The sequence below is a fragment of the Setaria italica genome, chromosome I (assembly GCF_000263155.2).
Source record: "Setaria italica strain Yugu1 chromosome I, Setaria_italica_v2.0, whole genome shotgun sequence".
NCBI classification, from domain to species: domain Eukaryota; kingdom Viridiplantae; phylum Streptophyta; class Magnoliopsida; order Poales; family Poaceae; genus Setaria; species Setaria italica.
The window spans coordinates 30,574,412-30,594,149 of record NC_028450.1 but is presented as its reverse complement, the minus strand read 5'-3'; the positions used below and the strand labels follow the sequence as shown (position 1 = coordinate 30,594,149).

Below are 19,738 nucleotides of genomic sequence, written 5' to 3'. Positions count from 1 at the left end.
AGCCCTGCAATTCAACTGGCACCACAAGAAAAAAAAAATAGCAGCTGTCGAAGCAAAAAACGATTTCCACTACTCTAATAATATTGAAGCAAATACTACGGATGAAGCAAAAAAGTGTGAGAAAAAGTCAATAAAAATTCAGGAAAAATGGCTCCCAAATCTGGCGAGACACGGGAGTGAGGAGTCCTCTTCTTCCCCGGTGCTCACGTCTTCCGTCCATTTCCACGTCTCCGACCAACCCCATACCCAATGCCCTCCAAACCCTAGCCCACAGCCCCTCCCCGCTGGCGGCCATGCCGGATCTGAGCACAGTCTACCTCCCTCCTTTCCCCGAACTCTCCGTCGACGCCGCGGGGGACCTCGCCGACGACCACGCCGGGGATGCCGCCGCCGCCGCCGCATCGATCGACGCGGCGCCCGCGTCCGCGTCTTCGCCTGCCTCTGTGGACGGCGGCGGCGGCCCCCTCATGCTTCCAATGGAATGTCGATGGAGCGGCCGTGTCCGCACCTTCGACATGGGGGGCGCGGACGCTGCGACCACCTGCCCGGCCGCGCGGCGCGGCGGCGGTGGCGGTGGCGGTGGCGGTGGGAAGAAGCCGTCACTTGCTCCGTCACCCGGGACGTCTCGGGCGCAGGCTCCAGCTCGGGGTCCGATGCTCGAGAAACGCGTGAGCGAGTGGGTGGCTAGGAAGACAGCGGCCGGCGTCCCTGCCCACCACTGCGTGCTGCCTTTCCTCACCGGCGCGCCAAAGGCGGTAAGGATTTTTGCTCGAAGTGCTTCGCGTTGTCGGACCAATGTTTGTTTCAGCTCACTTCGAATTCCCATTTAACTCAAGACTCTTTATGTCTGGGCGGATCAAGCAAAAGGCAGCTAGAACGCTTATTCGTTCTTGCAATTCAGGTCCATCCGGGGAATTCTTTAGCATTGTGGTGACAATTACATCTACGCCTGAGCATTGTTAATATGTAATCATTGTGTGCGTGCGTGTCTGTTTCTGTGTTTCACTCCTTTTAGTCACTTATTATTTGAGATTTAAGACTTTCTTGACAGTTTGCAATCAGTTTTCCTTTAACTGTGACATACTTTCAATTATGTGCATTGGTAATATCAAAATAGTGCTAGTATGTTTGTTGTTAAAATGATATCAAATTTAAACTTAATAGCTTTACAGCTCTGTCACCATGGGAGGTCGGGAGCTAATGCTCAAAGTTTCCTCCAAGAATAAGAGACTCCGAAAAGCCACAATATCCAAATAGCTTTGGGCAGATAGTAGAAAATATGGTGGGTTAACATTGCCTTTGGTCCCAAGCAAGCTGGGATAGGCTAAAGATGAAACCCAAGGACAGGCAAAAAGATAATATGATATGTGTAAAAATGTATCGAAATTGTGATGGTGACCAGGGTTCTAGTGCATGCCCCTAGTGAAAATACTATTAATGCAACATTCTGTGGTTTCTTAAAAAAATCTGAAAAATCATGTACATACTTTATGAAGTCAAAGAAACTAGCAAAAATTCAATTTCAGATTCATCTGTAATATCACAGTTGATGAAACACAAGTGGTACTGTTAGCACATGATGAGCAATGCTTGTCTATTTTGTTTATTGGCATCTAGGATGGATTTGACATTTATTTTTTTACAGGTTAACAGTTAACTTATCTGTATGTAAAATACTATATGCAATTTTTTTTGAAACGTTGCAACATTCTGAATCCTTTAATGGAGACGATCCCCTAGATACAAAGCCTGCAACCATTTTATAAAGATTTCTACCTCTGAATTGCTTATTGTCCCATAACTTAAACCCATCATACTTAGTATGCCTATCTATCAGTTAAAATTTGTAACTGCAATACATTAATTCTGAAGTTATCCCTCCTGTCATAAATCTAAGTTGTTTAGGACATTGATGTGATCTATAGGGTGGAACTTTCACTAGCAATTTCTATTAAAATATTATACCTAAAATAAAAAAAGGATTGCGTGCTATGGAAATGCTTTCTTGATGAATCTACTGAGATCAATCTTACATTATTAATTATTATATTGATGATCAAAGTTGAAAAGTTTGATTGTTAGGAATCCTAAAACGGATTATAATTTTGATCAGCGGGAGTAATTAGTCTTATTCGTTGACTTAGGATCCATTCTCTGTTCCTTTCATCTGGTTAGCATCTCATACCTTCTTCGTTTGTGCAAAGGTCGAATGCTGTTTGTGCTCCAAGACTATTTATGCTGGAGAAGAAATAAAATGTTCGGTTGCTCGCTGTCCAAAGGTGTTCCATCTTAACTGTGTTGTGAAAGGTACTTCAAACTTCACCGCTGAAAGCTTCAGGTGCCCTCAACATGTAAGTTCCAATTTTATGGCATGGGGCGCTTTTCAATTTGTGCAACTTTGCATTGGGGATGTAACATTTTACCAAATATACAAGTCAGAACTATAGATATAATATTAATTTCAAACTTCTCTGATTATCATACTCCAGTGTCATTATTTTTTATATTATGCTCTTCTCTAGCTATTCCTTTTTTCATATTAGTGGATGATACGTTCAATATATGATTGCAAGATTTGACGGTCGGAAGGCAAGGCATGCAGTGTGCATTGTAGATATCGTAAATGCAACAATAATATAGAGATTTATCTGCAATAAACTTGGGTTTTGCTATTGCAGTAGATGCACCTGTATTTTGTTTTTCAAATTATGTTTTATTTCAGTTCCTGTCCTTGGATTGGTTACATTACTTGATCATTAGGGACATCTGTTTAACTTTCTGCTTCTTAGGCCTGTATGGTTTGTAAGCAAAAGATGTTCTTTTGGCGCTGTGGGCGTTGTACAGTTGCAGCACATACGAAATGTGCACCATGGCCAGTGATTCATCTAAAAGACAATCGAGGAAGTGCAATTTGCTGGAGGCATCCTTCCGATTGGCTTCTGCAAAATGAGGTCTATCCTTTTTTCCTTAAAATTGCTCACTTCATGTTGTCATATATGAAAGAAACAATAACAGCTTATCCAATCTAATTTGATAAACAGGCAAGAGGGAAACTTTCTAGTATGAGTTTTTAAAAAGTTGCATGCATATTCATTGTGTTTTCTCCAAGCACAGTGCTGATTCCTCCATTACATTCCAACTATCTTTTTGTTTCATCTCTAGATCCTTGGAAGATTAATACCAAACAAGAATATGTTACCTTTGAGGTTTAGCTTGGACAATATTATGACAATGCATCCCACACACCCTTTTGTTAATATTTGTAATGGTTGAGGTGGCTGACAGGAATACTTTGTTTGCTGGTGACAGAATGCTGACTTTACCAACAGCATAGAGGTGAGTGCAAGCATGATATAACTGCACCTTTGCTATCTTTTCTTTTATGATTATTTCATTCATATAAAGTGTGCATGTTGTTTTCTTGAATAAACCATTTTCAGAGCTTCTTTAGCAGCCTATCTTTATAATGGCATTGCTGGGTAGGTTTCAGAATGTGCTTTTACTACTCTTAAAGAAGAAAAAAAAATAGTTAGTGTAAACTAATGTTTGAGTACTTTTTCCACTATTTGTTTGCATGGTTGACCACTAATATGTGTATAAGTATTTGAATGGCCGCATAGAAATGGTATTAGCATATAAAAAAACTCTACCAGCGGGGGAAAGACTACCCCCATGGCATTACATGAAGAAAGAAATCTCAGCCAAGCTGGCCGAGAAAACCCTTGAACCCCGGCTTCACCCTATAGGGCCGCACCATAACCTGGCACAACCATGACCCAGTGGGTTGGCAACCACTACAACTACACCTGGTAGGAGGGCCCAAACCAACCACAGGTGCCACAGCCTGGCGGCGAGGAGTTTTTTATGCTGCCACCAGGATTTGAACCCTCGTTGATGTCTCCCTCAACTGGGGAGCTTACCACTACACTACAAGAGTGTTGGCATATTAGCATATATGATTACGTCTTTTAGTTACGATCTTTGCTATTATGCTTTTATAAAAACTTATGGCCATGTTGCATCTTGGGGACTGGGAAGTCGAAAACACCACATTTTTGGAATTAATGGCTATTTTTTTATTTGTACTTTTGTAGTTTTTAGTACTAGTGATGCAACTGGAATGTGTAGTAAAATAAAGATTTGATGAGGAACATGGTTAAGTTTCTAATGATGTAAAGCCTCAGGAAAAAAAGATTACTTTGTCTAGTACAACTGTAGAAGTACTACTGTCTCATCACGATGAAGTGCATTTCGTATGCGACAGTTATTCATGGCTACACTAACATGCTTATTTCATAGGAAGTGTTTCGCCGGCTACCTCTTCCATATGTTAACGAAGAATTCAATATTGATTCAACCATTAGGGATTTTTCTGAGGCTGTTTACAAGCCACCCCCCTATACGTCCATCAGGCGCAGTATCCTAAAGTGTTACTTGTCAGTAGTGAAGATTTCTATTCTTTCTGGAGCTATATAGTTAGATGAGCTTTTTGTTTGTCTGCTTTTCATTCTTGCACAAGTACACCATGGTTATTTCCTTCATTTGTAAAAGATGTATATTTGATAAAAAAGAAGCGCACTAGTGTTCATGTGGATACTGGGTGCACGAACTGCAGAGCTGATTCTACTTGCAAAGAAGATTGTGAATGCAGGTATTTGTTCTTGCTCTATTGAAGCTTGCCAAAGACATGTGAATTGCTATTTAAATATGCGTTCTAAACATGGAACCAGAATTATTTTAGCAAAGAGAAGGCATAAACATGTGTTATCTGATTGTATCAACACTACCATGTTATAGCGCTGTTTTAAAGTAAAGATATAGTCTATATCGTTGTCTTCCCCTAAAGTGCACTTCTATAGTTTTGGTATTGTGTCTACAGGTTGCAAGAGACTTGCACAAAATCCACATCTGTCACCTCAATTAAAAAGTTCTGTTATGTATGCTATTTGGTACTATGTGTTTTGTGGAAAGTCTTAGTGTATAAGCTGTCTCGCACTTTAGAGGATGTTCACTCCCATGTTATAGTGCTGCTCTGACCATGCAAAAGCTGTTTGGAATAGGATGTTCACTGGAAAATGTAGGATTTTCCATTCATTTTAATGAGCACTATTGAGCGCTTGAAACATCATAATGATAAAGAATTTCGGTAGATAGGATTCCTTTCTCTTTGATTTTAGAGGAATTCCACAGTAATGAACCCTCATTCCAACCTCATTGTCTATCTTGCCCTTAATATATCCTGTTACCCACATGTTTCATGTGGTTTTAATCCTATGGTTTTCACTCCACTTGGACTTTTATAATATTCCTGCATTTTAACCTGGGCCTAAGTTTAAACGTTTGAGCACCTACTTCTTATCAATTATTCATATTGTTTTCTGCATTATAAGCTAAGCAAATGCAGTACCATATTCACTGAACAGTGGCACTGGTACTTGTGCATATTATGGATGTTTGCACTCATGTATTACTAATATTTGATGAATAAGTTGGCATAATCGTTTAGGAAGTTCTGTATGATGTGTATAGAATCCATACATGTTTACTTTCCTCCAATGAAATTTGATTTTGACTTATCAGGGGTCTTTCGATGAGTTGTTCCAAGAATTGCCGCTGCTCAGATCTATGTACCAACAGGCCATTCCGCAAGGATAAGAAAATTAAAATTGTTAAGGTAGCTTTCTTGTCCATGATGTGCTTACTTGCTTTTCTAGGAACTTATGCCACCAATTTATTCACTCCTTATTTCCTTTTAGTACATAATAGCGTTGCATGTTTTGGTTTTACTTAAAGTTTTCAAACTTTTTAAGTTTGTAAGTTTATACTTTCTCAAGAGTTTGTGCATCAAAGTGATAGGTTGGTGTTGCCTAATCTTTGAAACACTGATTTGTTTAGGAGTGGTATTAAAGGTAATATGATCAGGAGTGTTACTGTTACCTTAGTGTTAGACTTTTAGTTAGTGCGAGTTACAAAAACATCCAACATATCTTTTTAAACGTCGCTAAATGCACCATGGATAGAAGTGTGTGGATCCAGATTCCCTCATCCATCAGGCCTTTAGGTTTCTTACTATCTACTGCTGCCATAGTAAACCCTGTACATTCAGACCTGAATATCCCCTTGTATGTGATGCAAAACATGTGCCAATGATAGGGTGCTCAGTGAAATTGACCTGGCATCATGTATGATAGAGTTCACTTGGTTCGATAAAAAGAAAAATCACACACACCTGTATGTTTGCATCTCCATATTGGCAATAGAGGCCAATTGTTTCTATGAAAAAAAAATCAGACACATCTGCATGTTTGCACCTCCATATGGGCAATAGAGGTAGCGTGGTTTAGCGCTGCCAGAATAATTCTTTTTCTGAGTGCAATTTTACTTAGCATTAGTTTTCATTTGATTATGACCACAGCAGCATTTTCCCTTTACAGACAGAGCATTGTGGATGGGGTGCTGTTGCATTGGAGCCATTGGAGAAAGGTGATTTTGTAATTGAGTATGTTGGTGAAGGTAAGGTTTTATTTTCCTGCTATAATTTTAGTTAAAAATAGAACCAACAGAAATAGTAAGCTCTTGATAGATGACCCTTCCGCGCAACATTTGTGGTGGTGGGGTCACATTTTGCTATGTTCTCAAATATGGTCACATTTTTGCTATGTTCTCAAATATGCAGTTGTCCATGCAAATTTTAATGCGCTCTGTCTCTCCAAAAAAATTACTCAAACTTTCCATTATCATTGTCCATGTACCCTTAATAAGTTAGTACTCCATCTGTTCATCAACATGAAGGCATTTTTTAGGAGTTCTCAAAAGTAGATTTTGACCTTTAATTTCTCTTGCAATACATTGTCGAAAACTACAAAATTGATATCAAAATTCATTTGAATGCAAATCTATTGATGCAGTTAACTAATTGTTGGTCAAAAGTTGCAAGGGTTCTTTTAGTTGAATAATAATTTTGCCAAGGTAAATCTTGCAAGTTGCCTTATGCAAGTTGTAAAGATATACTGAAGGTAGCACATAACTATCATGGCTAACCTGAAAGTATATGCTGCCTGATGCTTTTTCCCAACTGGGGACTTAGCATTATTTTTGAAAAAAAAAACGTTCAGCTACAACTAAAAACAGGGACACTTACTCATCATTTGTGCCTCAGTCTTCTGTAGTATAGCACTGTACATTGTGTTAAAACGTTTCTCTTATCATTCCCTTTTTGTTTATGGTTCAGCTTTTCCTCTCTGAACTTCATGCTACCATCATACTGGGACCATTCACCCTTTGGTCAATGGAGAAATCGGTTTACTGAAATTTTGCTGCTTTGCTTCTGATTTATGAGCTAATCCTTGTGAAGCTTATTGTATTGCACAGCTTCGCCTCATGCATTTTTTTCCTCTCTTTGTTTAAAACATTTTTTCAGTCATTGACGACGCCATATGTGAACAAAGGCTTTGGGATATAAGAACGCGTGGTGACAAAAACTTCTACATGTGCGAAATCAGCAAAGATTTTACAATAGATGCGACATTTAAAGGAAATGTATCACGTTTTCTAAACCACAGCTGTGACCCCAACTGTAAACTCGAGAAATGGTAATACTGTGTTCTTGAACAAGAAAAAGAAATCATGTTATATCACGTTCCTGATTGTTTCGATGGCTTTGCCAGGCAGGTTGACGGTGAGACAAGAGTCGGTGTCTTCGCCTCTCGTTCCGTCAAAGTTGGAGATCCCTTAACCTATGACTACAGGTATTTCAACCAAATATTTTGTTCTATTGCACTTATGAAAGGACATGCATTCTTAATTAAAAAGGCTAATATATATTTTCTTGCACTGCATATTTGATAACAAGAAAACGCCTCCCTGCAGTCTGCTGATTGCAGTGACACCAAAAGAAATTTGTGAAATCTAGTTTGGTAAGGTGGCACCAAAGTGATCAAACTAGCATCTGCATCCCCTTGTAGTGTTTTGATGTGATCAATTATTTACGAGTCTAAAATCTCAGATCTAAGAACCATTTCTTTACCTTTCTGTGTGGTGAATCACAAGTGCAAACTTTCGTACCAGAGACTACGGTACTTATTTATTTAGCTTTTTTAATGTTCTTTTGCTCTCTGACTTGCATGCATCTTGAAGCTTACAAACATAGGCCAGGATGGGAGATTAGCTTAGCTTTAGTTCTGTGACATCCGGCCCAAATTTGGATAGCCTAGTAGTGGCCCATGAGCGCAGGTGCGCATGTTTAGTACTACCTTACTAGTTGAGCAAGGGTGAAGCCAACTCATAAGCCTTTATCCTCCAGCCATAGAACCTTCGGGTTAAACTTTTTACACGAAGCGAGAACAAAAGTGTAAGTAGGGTGCTATGTGTACGTGTGCCCGCTCCTCGGAAGGGTTGGGTGGTGCAGTTTGGAGGACAGGGTGTTACAAGTTCAAACTGCTTTTATGTTTTTCAAAGATGCCATAGACAGCCCATTTCATATGGTTAAATGGTTGCGGTAGACATTGTTGCCACGTTTTCCCCCTGAAATCAACATAACTATTCTGTTGGTTCCTGGTCTCAAGTCTCAACTACTAGTCTACTACTGCCCTTACCCTTAGTTTGCTAACCCAAACATTGGCACACTTTTCTTGTGTTTTTGAAAGACCAGGATTAAATTCAGAGGGGACACAACGTTTTCTGAAACTGAACTGTGTATATTTTATCCTCTTTGCTTTGAGCAACAATAATTTGCTTGTTTTTCTGTAGGTTTGTGCATTTTGGAGAGAAAGTGAAGTGCCATTGCCAGGCACTAAACTGCCAGGGATACCTGGGCAGTCAAATAAAGAACCCAACTCAAAACTATCTTGCAATTGTAGCAGAGCAAGAACAGTTGAGGGAACATTCGCCCACACAACGACGCAGCTCTGCTCCAATATTGGAGTCAATGGCTCATTTGTTACCCTGGGCCAACTGTACAGAGGCTTTTAACCTGAGAAGTAAAGGCAAAATAATCCGGCTATGCTGGGCCGGCAAGAGGAAGAGAACATCCCTCGCGGTATCTTCAACAAGCATGCCAACATTGGTGAGTGAAGTTCCTGCTGCGGATATCTGATTGCCCGAGCTCCTGCTGAAACAGCAGGCATATGCTCGTCCTGTACAATAATTTCATGGTACATTCTTTATATGCATTGGTTGGAAACAATTCTTTCACATTGCTCATCTATGTTGTAACCTACCACATTCTTTATTTGATCTCATAGGGAATTCATTCAGTTTACAGTTGGTGGTTTGTGGAAACCATGTACCCAGATTTTCTGATGCAACTAATGTTAAGTTTCATGTGATGTTTGTTGCTGTCCATGTATGTGAGAATAAATTTGCTGAGTGCTTTTTTTTTAAAAAAAAAGAATGTCACCCTTTTGAGTTGGAAAAGAGCAAAAGTCCCAGCAGCCTAGGCATGACAAACGCAACACAGCCAGACAGACTACTTGAAGCAAAAGATCATCCCTGCAAAGACGACCTAGCTAAATCCTACTGTCTCGATCAACTTCATTCCTCCTGTCTTCTTTTGTTTGCATCACTGTCTGCATCGGTTCCATGATTTGGCATGTGCTGAGTTTATTGGTCATCTCCTAGTAATGACGTAAGATTCCAGATGGACGTGACGTAAGATTCCAGATGGACGTGGAGAAGACGGTTGCAGAACATGTGCCTCGCGCTGCTCGGTTCAGACAAGCTCCACGTACCTCACGCCCGGAAGAGAAGTCTCATTTGGCAATGCCATCATAGTAATCCAGTCGACTTTGCCGGACCGGTTAACGGTTGCCCCCGATCTCCAGCAACCACGAGAAGTGCCCATCTCAATCAAGAACTAGATTCTCGCAAGCTAGTGGCTACGAGACGATGCTGTCTGAGTGTGAGCAGATGCCAACGTCCCAACCACGACCAGCGGCCATGGTCGAATCCAGTTCCAAAGACGTCAGTCGTCAGGTTCGTAACGGCCCCGTAACATTGGCGCAGCCATCCATACATTCTCTTCACATTGCGCGGACCAGAGAGAACATGATCCTTGGAATGAAATACTACATGAACGAAGGCAATATACGATTGATGATATGCCTCCCGAATCGGCCATTATAACTTGAATAAGATATGTAAGTGACACTGAAATCACATAAAAAACACTTTATTCATATTTCAGATTGTCATCAAACAGAGGCTTTATCGAGTCATAAAGTTTATCACAAACAATACCGGTACATCGGCTCACTGTGGCAGACAGAGCTGGCCACCTAGAGCATTTTATTATTCATAACAAGCATGCGCCGTCACAGCACCATTACACAAATTATATATTACACAAATTATATAGCATAAACAATCTGGCTTGGCTGCTTCACAAGATAACCAAGGGCAGCAAATATGCTTGACAGAACTCTCAGGTCTTCTCTTCGATCTCCAAAGTAGCACATCAGCATCAGCATTTCACATCAGCATCAGCATTTCAGCTTCTTGGCTACCCTTTCCTCAGTCTCATCCGCCGCATCCTCTTCCCAGCACAGGGGGGCATCGAGCTCACCATTCTCAGATCCATTCTCAACACTGTCACAACCAAAGCCATGCAGGACAGACCTCGGCGACCCAACTGCAGCTTTGCCAGTAGCAGTGAAGCTCTGGTAAATGAGCAAGCCACCAGCAGGCAGCTCCTGCTCAACCATGTTGCTGCAGGCATAGGCCTCTACATCCAGCTTCTTACCCCAGGTCTTTGCGTTGTCCCGCTCACCGAAGATGGTCACAGCAACAGAGAACTCAGATGGGCCAAAGCACCTCAGCACCCTCTTAACCAGGTCATCATAGTCGAAGGAGGCTGGGTTGAAACCCATGACCTCATAGCTTGCATAGCTGAAGCCATCCTCTGGGGTCACATGGATGGTGGAGAATGCAGGGCCATGGATGGCGTTCATGGAGTAGCCGCAGGGCTCAAAGTCAAAGTCGCAGATCTCCATCTCCGGGATGATGTCCGAGATGCCAGAAAGCTTGGTCATCTCCTTAGCACAGGAGATGTGGCCATCTGCAGAGGTCTTGAAGAATACAGAAGCTTTCTTCTTATCCAGCCCAGTCATGCACATCTCCAGAGTAACAACAGGCTCCTCGGGGTGCTCAGTGGCGTAGTAGATGTGCCATTTCTGCCCAGGCTTTGCAGGATCTCCAATCACATAAGCATTCCCACCGGACTTGAGACCACCGAAGTAGCGGTTGAGGAAGGCAACTTCATCGGCAAAGTTCTTGTGTGGGGAAGGTTGTGCATCAGGGAATATGAATGTCCCACGGGAGTATTTAACAGCAGCAAGCGGCAGCGAGAGCTCCTCAGCAAGCTCAAGAATCCTCGGAATGGCAAGCAGAAGCTTGGTAGTCCCGCAGGTCTTGATGACAACCTTGTATGGGTACACAAACAGGCTTGACTCAGATAAGACATAAGAGTCAAAGTCCTCGTTTGAGAGCTCAGACACAATGGTGCACCGTGCAAGGTCAAGAACAGAGTCAATCTGGGCGCGCGAGAGCGCGCGCAGTCCCCTTCCGTTGGGGTCAGCGAAGACAGATGCCTCAGAGAAGCTGATCTCAAGGCGCTTCTCATATCCCTCAAACCCAATTGCAGAGACTGGGAGAGGGGCAGCAGCAGCACCTTGCGGGACTGCCATTGTTTCAAAGCAAGATGACAGACAGCCGAGGAAGGAAGACAGGAAGCAGTTTCTAGAAATCCCTTTGGTCACCAGAAAGCAGCTAGCCAGAGAGATTTAGGAAGATCAAAATGATTGCAGGTGGTTTCTAAGCTACTAGGACGGGATCGACGAGAGGGCTATCAGGATGGCTTCCTCGTGCACTGCAAGAGATGAAACAATCCACACTGTAAGCACCAAATCATACAAGAGCTGCAATTATATAGATAAAATGAAGGAAAATCGTCTTGTACATACGTTCGAGTAAGCAGCAGAGAACTTCTTGATGCCGCCGGCAGGGCGGAGGTCTTCAATGCTGTAGCCGAGGGGAGCTTCGTACATCAGGGAGGAACGACTACTGCTAGCCTTCTTTTTGCCACCCTTGGACTCCATTAGCACATCAAATTTTCACTGCAGAGAAGAACCGAATGATCAACTGGTGAGAAACTACAGAGATATGTAACAGATCAGGGATTGCAAACCATAAAAATCAGAGAAAGACTTCACTAATTTCTTTGTTGAACTATATTCCTATTGTAGTTAGTTCAAAACTATCCAAATCCTGGTAATTTGGGAGCATAACAGAAAAGAATAAATTGATACTCACAACGGGCGAAACAGATAGTTCAAGATAATTGGAACATATATAGACACAATCTACACAAAATTCTGAGCTGAACAGAGACCCTATCCAAAATTATAGGCAGTAACCTTAGCAATATTCTCCCACGAATAATTAATTCAGGTAATTTGATATCCTTAACATCGCAGCAAAGAAATACGATCACCATCATCTATCTATCTAATTCTTCGTCAAAGGCAAATAATTTCCTAACCACCAACATCTAGAAGAGGAACCTCAGTAAACCCAGCACCATCAAATACCAGATCAAACAAACATCATAGCACTAGATTAGATCGAAGAACAACAGCATACGGGGGAAATGGATCTTACAATCCCACGACGAAGGCCCGAACCTCGCTGCGAAACCAGCGGCCTGGACAATCTCAAATCCCGATCGGCGGGTGGGGGACGGAAAAAGAAATCTCCCTCTTCTCCTCTCCGAGAAAGCAGGCACACCGAAGAGATGGGGATTGGGGACGGCAAAATGGATCGATTCCTAGCCAACAACGCGGTGGGGGCTGAAGATGAGAACGGAGGACACGGGCCTGGCCGTGTATTTATAGCGCCCGGATCGAGTGGAGGAGGAGGCACCTGGTCCACTGGACCGCACGGGGCGCGGATTCGGCACGGCATCGGCCGCGGATGCCGTGGACCGCGCTCACGTAGTGCCAATCGCCCGCGCCCACCTTCCCCATCCCGGTCAGGCTGTCACCGTGAGGGCGCGCGGGAGGGTGACAGGTGGGCCCTACGCGGCGACGCGTCGCCCTTTTGCTTATCCTTGGCGCGTGGTTGTTGGGGGTCCGTCCCTCCTGGATTCGTCGCGGCATCGCCGCCGTGGACAGCAGGAGGTGGCGGCGACTGGTGGCTTCGCGTCGCCGCTGGGCAGAGGCTGGCGAGCGCGGGGGGCGCCCAGGGCCGTGCAGCTGGACGGTGGCGGAGACGTGCCCGCTCACCGCGATTCCACGGCGTCCTTATCCTTTGGCTTTTGCGCCGCCGAATGTCAAAAGTGCTTCCGTCCCTTCTCGTTGAAACTTGAAAGCCGCTTTTGGACTCGTGCCGCTGGACTCCGAGGCGATCAGGATGGGCGGCCGGCGCGGGGTGGATCCAGTCACTTGCCTCGCTCGCACGTCACAGGCTCATAGTAGCCGTCGCGTATGCTACAAACCAGCGTTCACTGAAAGCTGGCTGCTGCTCAACAAGATCGACTCGTCGGAGTCCAGATTTCCTGCGCGTGCGATTTCCCAACGACAACGGGCCTGATAGGCCCGGCCCAAGGAACTTGGCGTCAACCGGCCCGGTTTCGTGCAGCCTGCTTGATGGGCCATGCCCATGGACCAAGTGGGCTGAACGGCCCGGCTTCTTGTGTTGGCAGCTAACTGGATGGACCGAAAGGGCCGCGACATTTTCGGCTGTACCTGGTGGGCTCGGTCTTCTCTTCTCCCTCCTCCTCTCGGTTCCGGCTCGCAAAAGCCATCGAGGTTGACCCGACCGGAGTCCGGAAGCCAAGTGGCCACCACCTTCCCCGCCCACCGCGCGCCGCCGGGAACCCGCCGCCGTCTCCAGCCCCCCTCCGCACCACGATGGCCGAGGTGAGATCGCGATCCTCTTAGCCCCTTCCGCGCCATCTGCCGGATCTCTTCCCTCCTGATCCTTCCTGAACAAGCTCTGCGTACCCGCCGTTACGTCGCCGCCGGTAGATTCATCCAGTCTGATCGGACGAATAGGTAGCGGCGACGCAGGAGATCCTAGGATCGTGCGGGAACATGATGATGGCTTCTGATCCCTCATCGGTTCAGAAATGCGGGGCTGTATCTCCTCATCCGCGGTTGCAGATTCGGCGGGTATCAGGGTAGGGTTCGCAAACGCATTTCGGGGCTTCATCGAGGAATTCTTCACTCGTGCCTGCCCCCAGAGTGTCGATTACTCATTTAGGGATTGTATCGATTTTGAACCACCGAAACTATGTCAAAACATTCGCTTTTTCTCGGTATATTACAGGAATCGGTGGAAGTGGAAGGGAACAAAACGTGTTTTAGATAGAGGAAAAAGTAGAGGAGAGACAATGTAATTTGCACGGGACTTCGGACATCAGAGTTGTACGATCCCGGTCATAGATTTGGTACATGTCAGAATGAAATAATGATATTTCCACTCCTGAGTCATCCTTGGCCCATGCAGTGTTGCAGCAAGATAGTATTACAGTAGTGCTATATGTATTCTCTAATCTGTGTATGTTTTTTATTAAACTGCATTTTGTCGCTGTCTTGCTGGTTTCCACAATATGTTCCTCTACAATTTTTGTTGTGTTATATTGCTGACCGTAATTTATAATAGTTTGGTTTTGTCATGACTGCTGCCGCCTACCTGTATTACCCATTTCATCATTTAGCATCTACAGTCTTTCCTGCACACCTCACATTGATGAAAAACTTACCTTTCCTATGCTGCTATGCTTTGTGAAAAGTCCAGTTGTTCTTTTGGAGATGATCATGGCATTCTGGCATTTCAGTTTAGCTATACAAATAGCCAAATAGGCCGATCTTGTCAACTTTGCTTTTCACTATGCTTCTTTGTTTTTTCTTTCCTTTTTATTCCAGCCTCTGTAGAAGTGTTTTGTGTGTTGTTTATTGTCCGTCGCAAGTTTATTCATTTGCTTATATATGCCAGATTGAGATAAAAACAGCACCTGCGGACTTCCGCTTCCCTACAACAAACCAGACAAGGCATTGTTTTACTCGCTATGTTGAGTACCACAGGTATAACCATATACTTTGTGTAACGGTAACTTTTATACTTTGTCAGCATTTTCTTCTTCAACTTTTTAGGCAGTGCACAATCATATTTTTGTTACTAGTTTCTCCAACTTTCATGGAATTCAGGTGCGTGAATGCCAAAGGGGACGATGCTGGCGACTGTGACAAATTTGCCAAGTACTACAGGTCTCTTTGCCCCGGAGAATGGGTGAGCGCATTTTCCTTACTGCTGCCATTGTTAACCATGCTTCTGGGGAACATATCTTTTTGAATGAAGTGCTCCCTCGACCCTCTAGCCCCTTTCTAAGGCATACCACGATTTTTGCTTTTGGCCGGTATGTTAGGCGCTTGTAGTTACCGGTGCAGGCGATTAGGTAGATGGGAGGAAGTTGATGCATTTTTGCATACGCATGGGATGATTAAAGCATCCGCTTATGGCAAGTTAGTCATCCGTCTGTCCAGCTTTTTCTTTTTTTTTCCCACTGCATATCATTGATGGACGGTTCAGCTTTCAACTTGCATGCATGCTGATTAATCTCGTGCACATGCTCCCACCCTTTGTCTTGGTATGTGGCTTTGCTCCGGTGACGCCTTAGAAAAGGGACTGGAGGGAGCAATATACAAATGATAATTGAATTTGCAACCACCATTTTTTTTTTCTTTTTCTTTTGGACTCGAAAATCATGAAGTTATCAGTATGCTTCAGTGGACGTACCATTTGTGATTGATCTAATCTAACTACGTTGAAGCCCTTGCCTTGAGTAATACATTTTAAATAATCTTCATTCAGCTAATAGTTTTTTCTTGTAACCTGAGTTAAGTTAGTTATCTTTGTCTTTGTTCAGTGTCCTGACTCAGCCAGGGGTTTGTTGTCAACCGGCTCTTCTTGAGCTAGCTTTTCAATAATATTCTCCCTTCCCAGTGACTGTAACCTTTAGGTGTCATGTAGTAGGCTGTACGTATGGCCATGGATATGCTTGCACATGCAAATAGTGGCATGGGCATGCGAATTTGCACGTCACAAGTAGCACTTGCGCATTTACACTCACTTGCTTTGTTATCAAATGCGTATCATGAAGAGATGGTCTCACATTTACCTTGACTTGTTTTAACGTCCAATTCACATCAAGAGGAGGTGTTACACATTTACCTTGACTTGCTTTGTATCTTCTCAGCCCCTCCACTTCTGTTTGTTGCCAGTAAAGATGCATGCAAGAATTCATGATGTGTGCAGCTCTTGAACGATACATTCTGAGGGTCCCTGTTTTTGATGATAAACAGTGGCTGTTTGTCTTAGGCAAAAATGGTTCTGTGTTTTGAATGATTACTTTGCTTACTTGCATCTAGTAGACAATGGATGTCGGAAGATAAAAGTGGACTTAGTTGTTGTCGATACCTCGATGGAGTGTCATTATAGCATAACATGTGCTGTTTCTTGATGACGGAAGATGAAAATATCTGTGCCAGCTAACTAAACTTTACCTCCGAATTACTATAGGAAAGAGCGTATTACTTCACCTTCTTGTACTGAAGCTTTTTAATATTATTCGTCAGTAGATTTACTATTGCTGTTACTGGCGGTCAGCCCTTCATTTGGTGCATCAGATACATTAGCTGGATTTCAGAAGCTACCACAGATTTACTCCACCCTGAGGCCATACTGAAGCAATCATATTTTGTCCATGTTAGAAATCCAGTTTATATGATACTATATAGATACTGAATATCCAAAGGTTTCAAACACATGTCATATTGGCTCTGATCTAGTGTTCAACATTAATTTTTCCTATTGTTCCTTCTACCTTCCAGTCCCGTAATGTAACCTGTGATGCTTTTCTTGTGTTTGCCGATTTGCTCATTTTTTGTATTGCGTTGTTATTTTTCAATTAGAACTGTTATGTCTGCTTTCTTTGGAATCGTCACCAGCTGACTGTTTGCTGAACCAGGTTGAGAAATGGAATGAGCAGAGGGAGAACGGGACGTTTCCAGGACCTCTCTGAATCTACTGCCTCAGACATGCCCTTGGACTAGTCAACACGTTGGCCAGTCGCACTGTTCCATTCTGCATTCCTGCTTTCAGAATCGTCAATGCCTTTGTCCTTCAACCAGTCGCTACAAAACTGTTAGTGATGCCCTCCTTATGCTGTTCTAATAATTGGCTACAGTGACCTCACATGCTGCCTTGTGTTGTGTGGACCTCATTTTATTCGCGTATAAACGTCTGAATTGGAACTTGCATCCTTTCGTGCCTGTGACTGTACCTCCCTGTAGCCGCCTTTTGTGTCTTCAACATGCTGGAATTGTAGTAATGGCTGGGAATCAGGGTAGGACAATGATTACATACTGCCCATGAATGTGGGTGTACCGTGTACTTTTCCCGGGGTAAGATTTCAAAATCAAAGCTTTTTTACCTGCTGAGGTCCAACCTTTTGTGTGTGCTGGAAAGTGTAGGAGTAGCACATGTCAATGAGAATTCAAGGTTGAATGTTCATTTAGTTTAGACAGTTCTTGCCTCGATGGGATCGTAACCAGTTCTCATTTCCATCAAATCTTGATAGTTTTGTTCCTTATGTTCAAGCACGTAATGATCACTTTGTGTTACTATATCGGTAGCGGACTAGCAGCGTAGCACTGATGATCAGTATGTTCCTCTTTACATTACCTCTTCTGAAGCTGTTCATCAATTTGGAAGATCAGTTTAGGCCCTAGTGTGCTAAATCTGATACTAAATGTTACTGCATGTTGAAGCACGTAACGTAATGATCAGTTTAGGCCTCTTCCTCTTTACATTACCCCTTTGGAAGCTCGGTTTAGGCCCTGGTATGCTACTACATCTGTAACTGGACTCCAAAGTTTAAGTAGTCTTTCAAGATAATGGTAGCTGCCATTTGCTGCCTGGTTTCTGTGATTGTCCTGATTGTTCAGCTGTGCCGTACTGCGAAAAAGCGATTCCTAGGGTAAAGTATCGCTGTGCCCTGCAAACCGCAGGCGCGCAAATTTGACCGGGGGATGAAAACGCCAGGTGAACGCCCTGTTACCTCTTCACTCGCTGTCGGGCTGCTGCGTTATTTCACTAGCCGGAGATGCGCCGGTAGTAGTTTGGAATCCGGTGCTATCTGCCGCCCCGGCCCTCGCAATGAGAACCGTGTATGATAGCGACACTTTTGTTGGCTGTGTCCGAAAACATTCCCAGCCTTTAGGGGGTGTTTGGGAACACCCTATTAAACTTTAACACCTGTCACATCGGATGTTTGGATGCTAATTAGGAGTACTAAATATAAGCTAATTACAAAACTAATTGTACAGATGGAGTATAATTCGCGAGACGAATCTATTAAGCCTAATTAGTCCATGATTTGACAATGTGGTGCTACAGTAACCATTTGCTAATGATGGATTAATTAGGCTTAATAGATTCGTCTCGCGAATTAGTATAGGGGTTCTGCAGTTAGTTTTATAATTAGCTCATGTTTAGTCCTCCTAATTAGTATCCGAACATCCGATGTGACACTGTTAAAGTTTAACACCTTGTATCCAAACAGCCCCTTAGTGTCTGCTCAGCAATGGAGTCACTGTTGGTGATTAGTCCCTACTGGCGCTGTCTCTATTGTTTGATCCCCTCATCACCTCGCTCGTCCAGATGCTTACGTGCACCGGTACAATCTTTTTTTTTTTGGTTTAACAAGTTTTTGCCATCTGCAAAAAGGATTGCACAGTGGATCCGTCCTGTCACGTAGCTAGGAACGTCTCTCTGGCTTGGCTAACTGTTCTGGCATTTACGCCTGACTGCCGCTCTTGGCGACTTGACGTGAAGTCTCGCTCTGGCGCTGCCGGCCGGGTTTCAGACTCGCAGCAAAGCGTGCACAGTCGCATGCAAAATGCCCGGCTCCGCCCGCCTCAATCATCCCTTCTGCCGCTGGCGCGCGCTGCGACGGCAACAGGCGCCATTCAATTCCCGTGTAGGCTCCACGCCGACGTCGCCGCGCCATGCCGGGCCAGCCAGTATTCCGAGCCCGCGAGCAGCGCGGCGCCCGGCGCGCCACGGCCATGCCTGCGCCGAGGGATCGATCACCAGCTTGGTCGATGGCATGGGCCGTCGCTGCTGCACCATCGGTCACGCACGCGCGCGCAAGCTGACACGACCCGGCCTCTTCGTGGTGCTGGTGCAGTTGCAAAGCTTCAGGCCTTGAACGCTTCACTACGCCCATGCGGCATTCAGAGCTGGCATTAATGGGGGCGGCCGGTCACGCGCTGTGCCTGGCTCATTCTAGGCAGGCATCGATCGGAACGCCGGTCGAGCGTGCAGCTCGGCACGACGGCCGGCGGTCGGTCGTCGTGCGGTGGCGCCACCATGCTTGGGGCATCGCATTCAGAGCGCAAGTTATTGCGTGGCATGGCGAGGGACACGGGGAGGCTCCCGCGCACGCGCGCGCGCGTACACCATGCCCTGGGGGGGGGGGGGGGGGGGGGGGGGGGGGTTTTCATTTAACCCTTTCAAGCTATCATACTGGATCCAGAAGTTCCTCTCCGCCAAACAACCCCCCCCCCTTTGGAAACGCACGATTGGAACGAATGGCCGAGGGTTAGACAACACCGTGGTTTGGCGAACAAGAGATGCTAGGTCCCACCGGGGTGAGCCGATTTCGTCACTGAAAACGGGC

The 19,738-nt window shown here is 44.4% G+C and overlaps 3 protein-coding genes across 3 annotated transcripts; 2 read left to right on the top strand and 1 right to left on the bottom strand.

The window, feature by feature from the left end:
• Nucleotides 1-138: 138 nt before the first annotated feature.
• On the top strand, nt 139-9,341 carry LOC101777337 (histone-lysine N-methyltransferase ASHR3). Its single transcript, XM_004953008.2, has 11 exons — nt 139-755; nt 2,205-2,351; nt 2,790-2,951; nt 3,310-3,336; nt 4,300-4,417; nt 4,552-4,651; nt 5,581-5,674; nt 6,435-6,513; nt 7,421-7,592; nt 7,668-7,748; nt 8,749-9,341. The coding sequence occupies exons 1-11, from the start codon at nt 294-296 to the stop codon at nt 9,092-9,094; spliced, it is 1,788 nt and encodes a 595-aa protein (XP_004953065.1). The 5' UTR covers nt 139-293; the 3' UTR covers nt 9,095-9,341.
• An 811-nt stretch (nt 9,342-10,152) lies between these two features.
• On the bottom strand, nt 10,153-12,856 carry LOC101776933 (S-adenosylmethionine decarboxylase proenzyme). Its single transcript, XM_004953007.3, has 3 exons — nt 12,655-12,856; nt 11,958-12,110; nt 10,153-11,863 (listed from the first exon to the last, which is right to left on the bottom strand). The coding sequence occupies exon 3, from the start codon at nt 11,679-11,681 to the stop codon at nt 10,479-10,481; it is 1,203 nt and encodes a 400-aa protein (XP_004953064.1). The 5' UTR covers nt 11,682-11,863; nt 11,958-12,110; nt 12,655-12,856; the 3' UTR covers nt 10,153-10,478.
• Nucleotides 12,857-13,754: 898 nt separating this feature from the next.
• Nucleotides 13,755-17,495, top strand: LOC101776523 (cytochrome c oxidase subunit 6b-3). Its single transcript, XM_004953006.3, has 4 exons — nt 13,755-13,913; nt 14,992-15,080; nt 15,204-15,285; nt 17,024-17,495. Exons 1-4 carry the CDS (start codon nt 13,905-13,907, stop codon nt 17,075-17,077), a joined length of 234 nt encoding a protein of 77 aa, XP_004953063.1. The 5' UTR covers nt 13,755-13,904; the 3' UTR covers nt 17,078-17,495.
• The last annotated feature ends 2,243 nt before the right edge of the window (nt 17,496-19,738 follow it).

Bases quoted from the DNA above. Each gene is read 5' to 3' on its own strand.
- LOC101777337 (XM_004953008.2), top strand. From the start codon at position 294: ATGCCGGATCTGAGCACAGTCTACCTCCCTCCTTTCCCCGAACTCTCC. The intron at 756-2,204 runs GTAAGGATTTTT...GTTTGTGCAAAG, and splicing joins TCACCGGCGCGCCAAAGGCG to GTCGAATGCTGTTTGTGCTC. The intron at 5,675-6,434 runs GTAGCTTTCTTG...TTCCCTTTACAG, and splicing joins AGAAAATTAAAATTGTTAAG to ACAGAGCATTGTGGATGGGG.
- LOC101776933 (XM_004953007.3), bottom strand. From the start codon at position 11,681: ATGGCAGTCCCGCAAGGTGCTGCTGCTGCCCCTCTCCCAGTCTCTGCA.
- LOC101776523 (XM_004953006.3), top strand. The intron at 15,081-15,203 runs GTATAACCATAT...CATGGAATTCAG, and splicing joins CGCTATGTTGAGTACCACAG to GTGCGTGAATGCCAAAGGGG. The intron at 15,286-17,023 runs GTGAGCGCATTT...TTGCTGAACCAG, and splicing joins CTCTTTGCCCCGGAGAATGG to GTTGAGAAATGGAATGAGCA.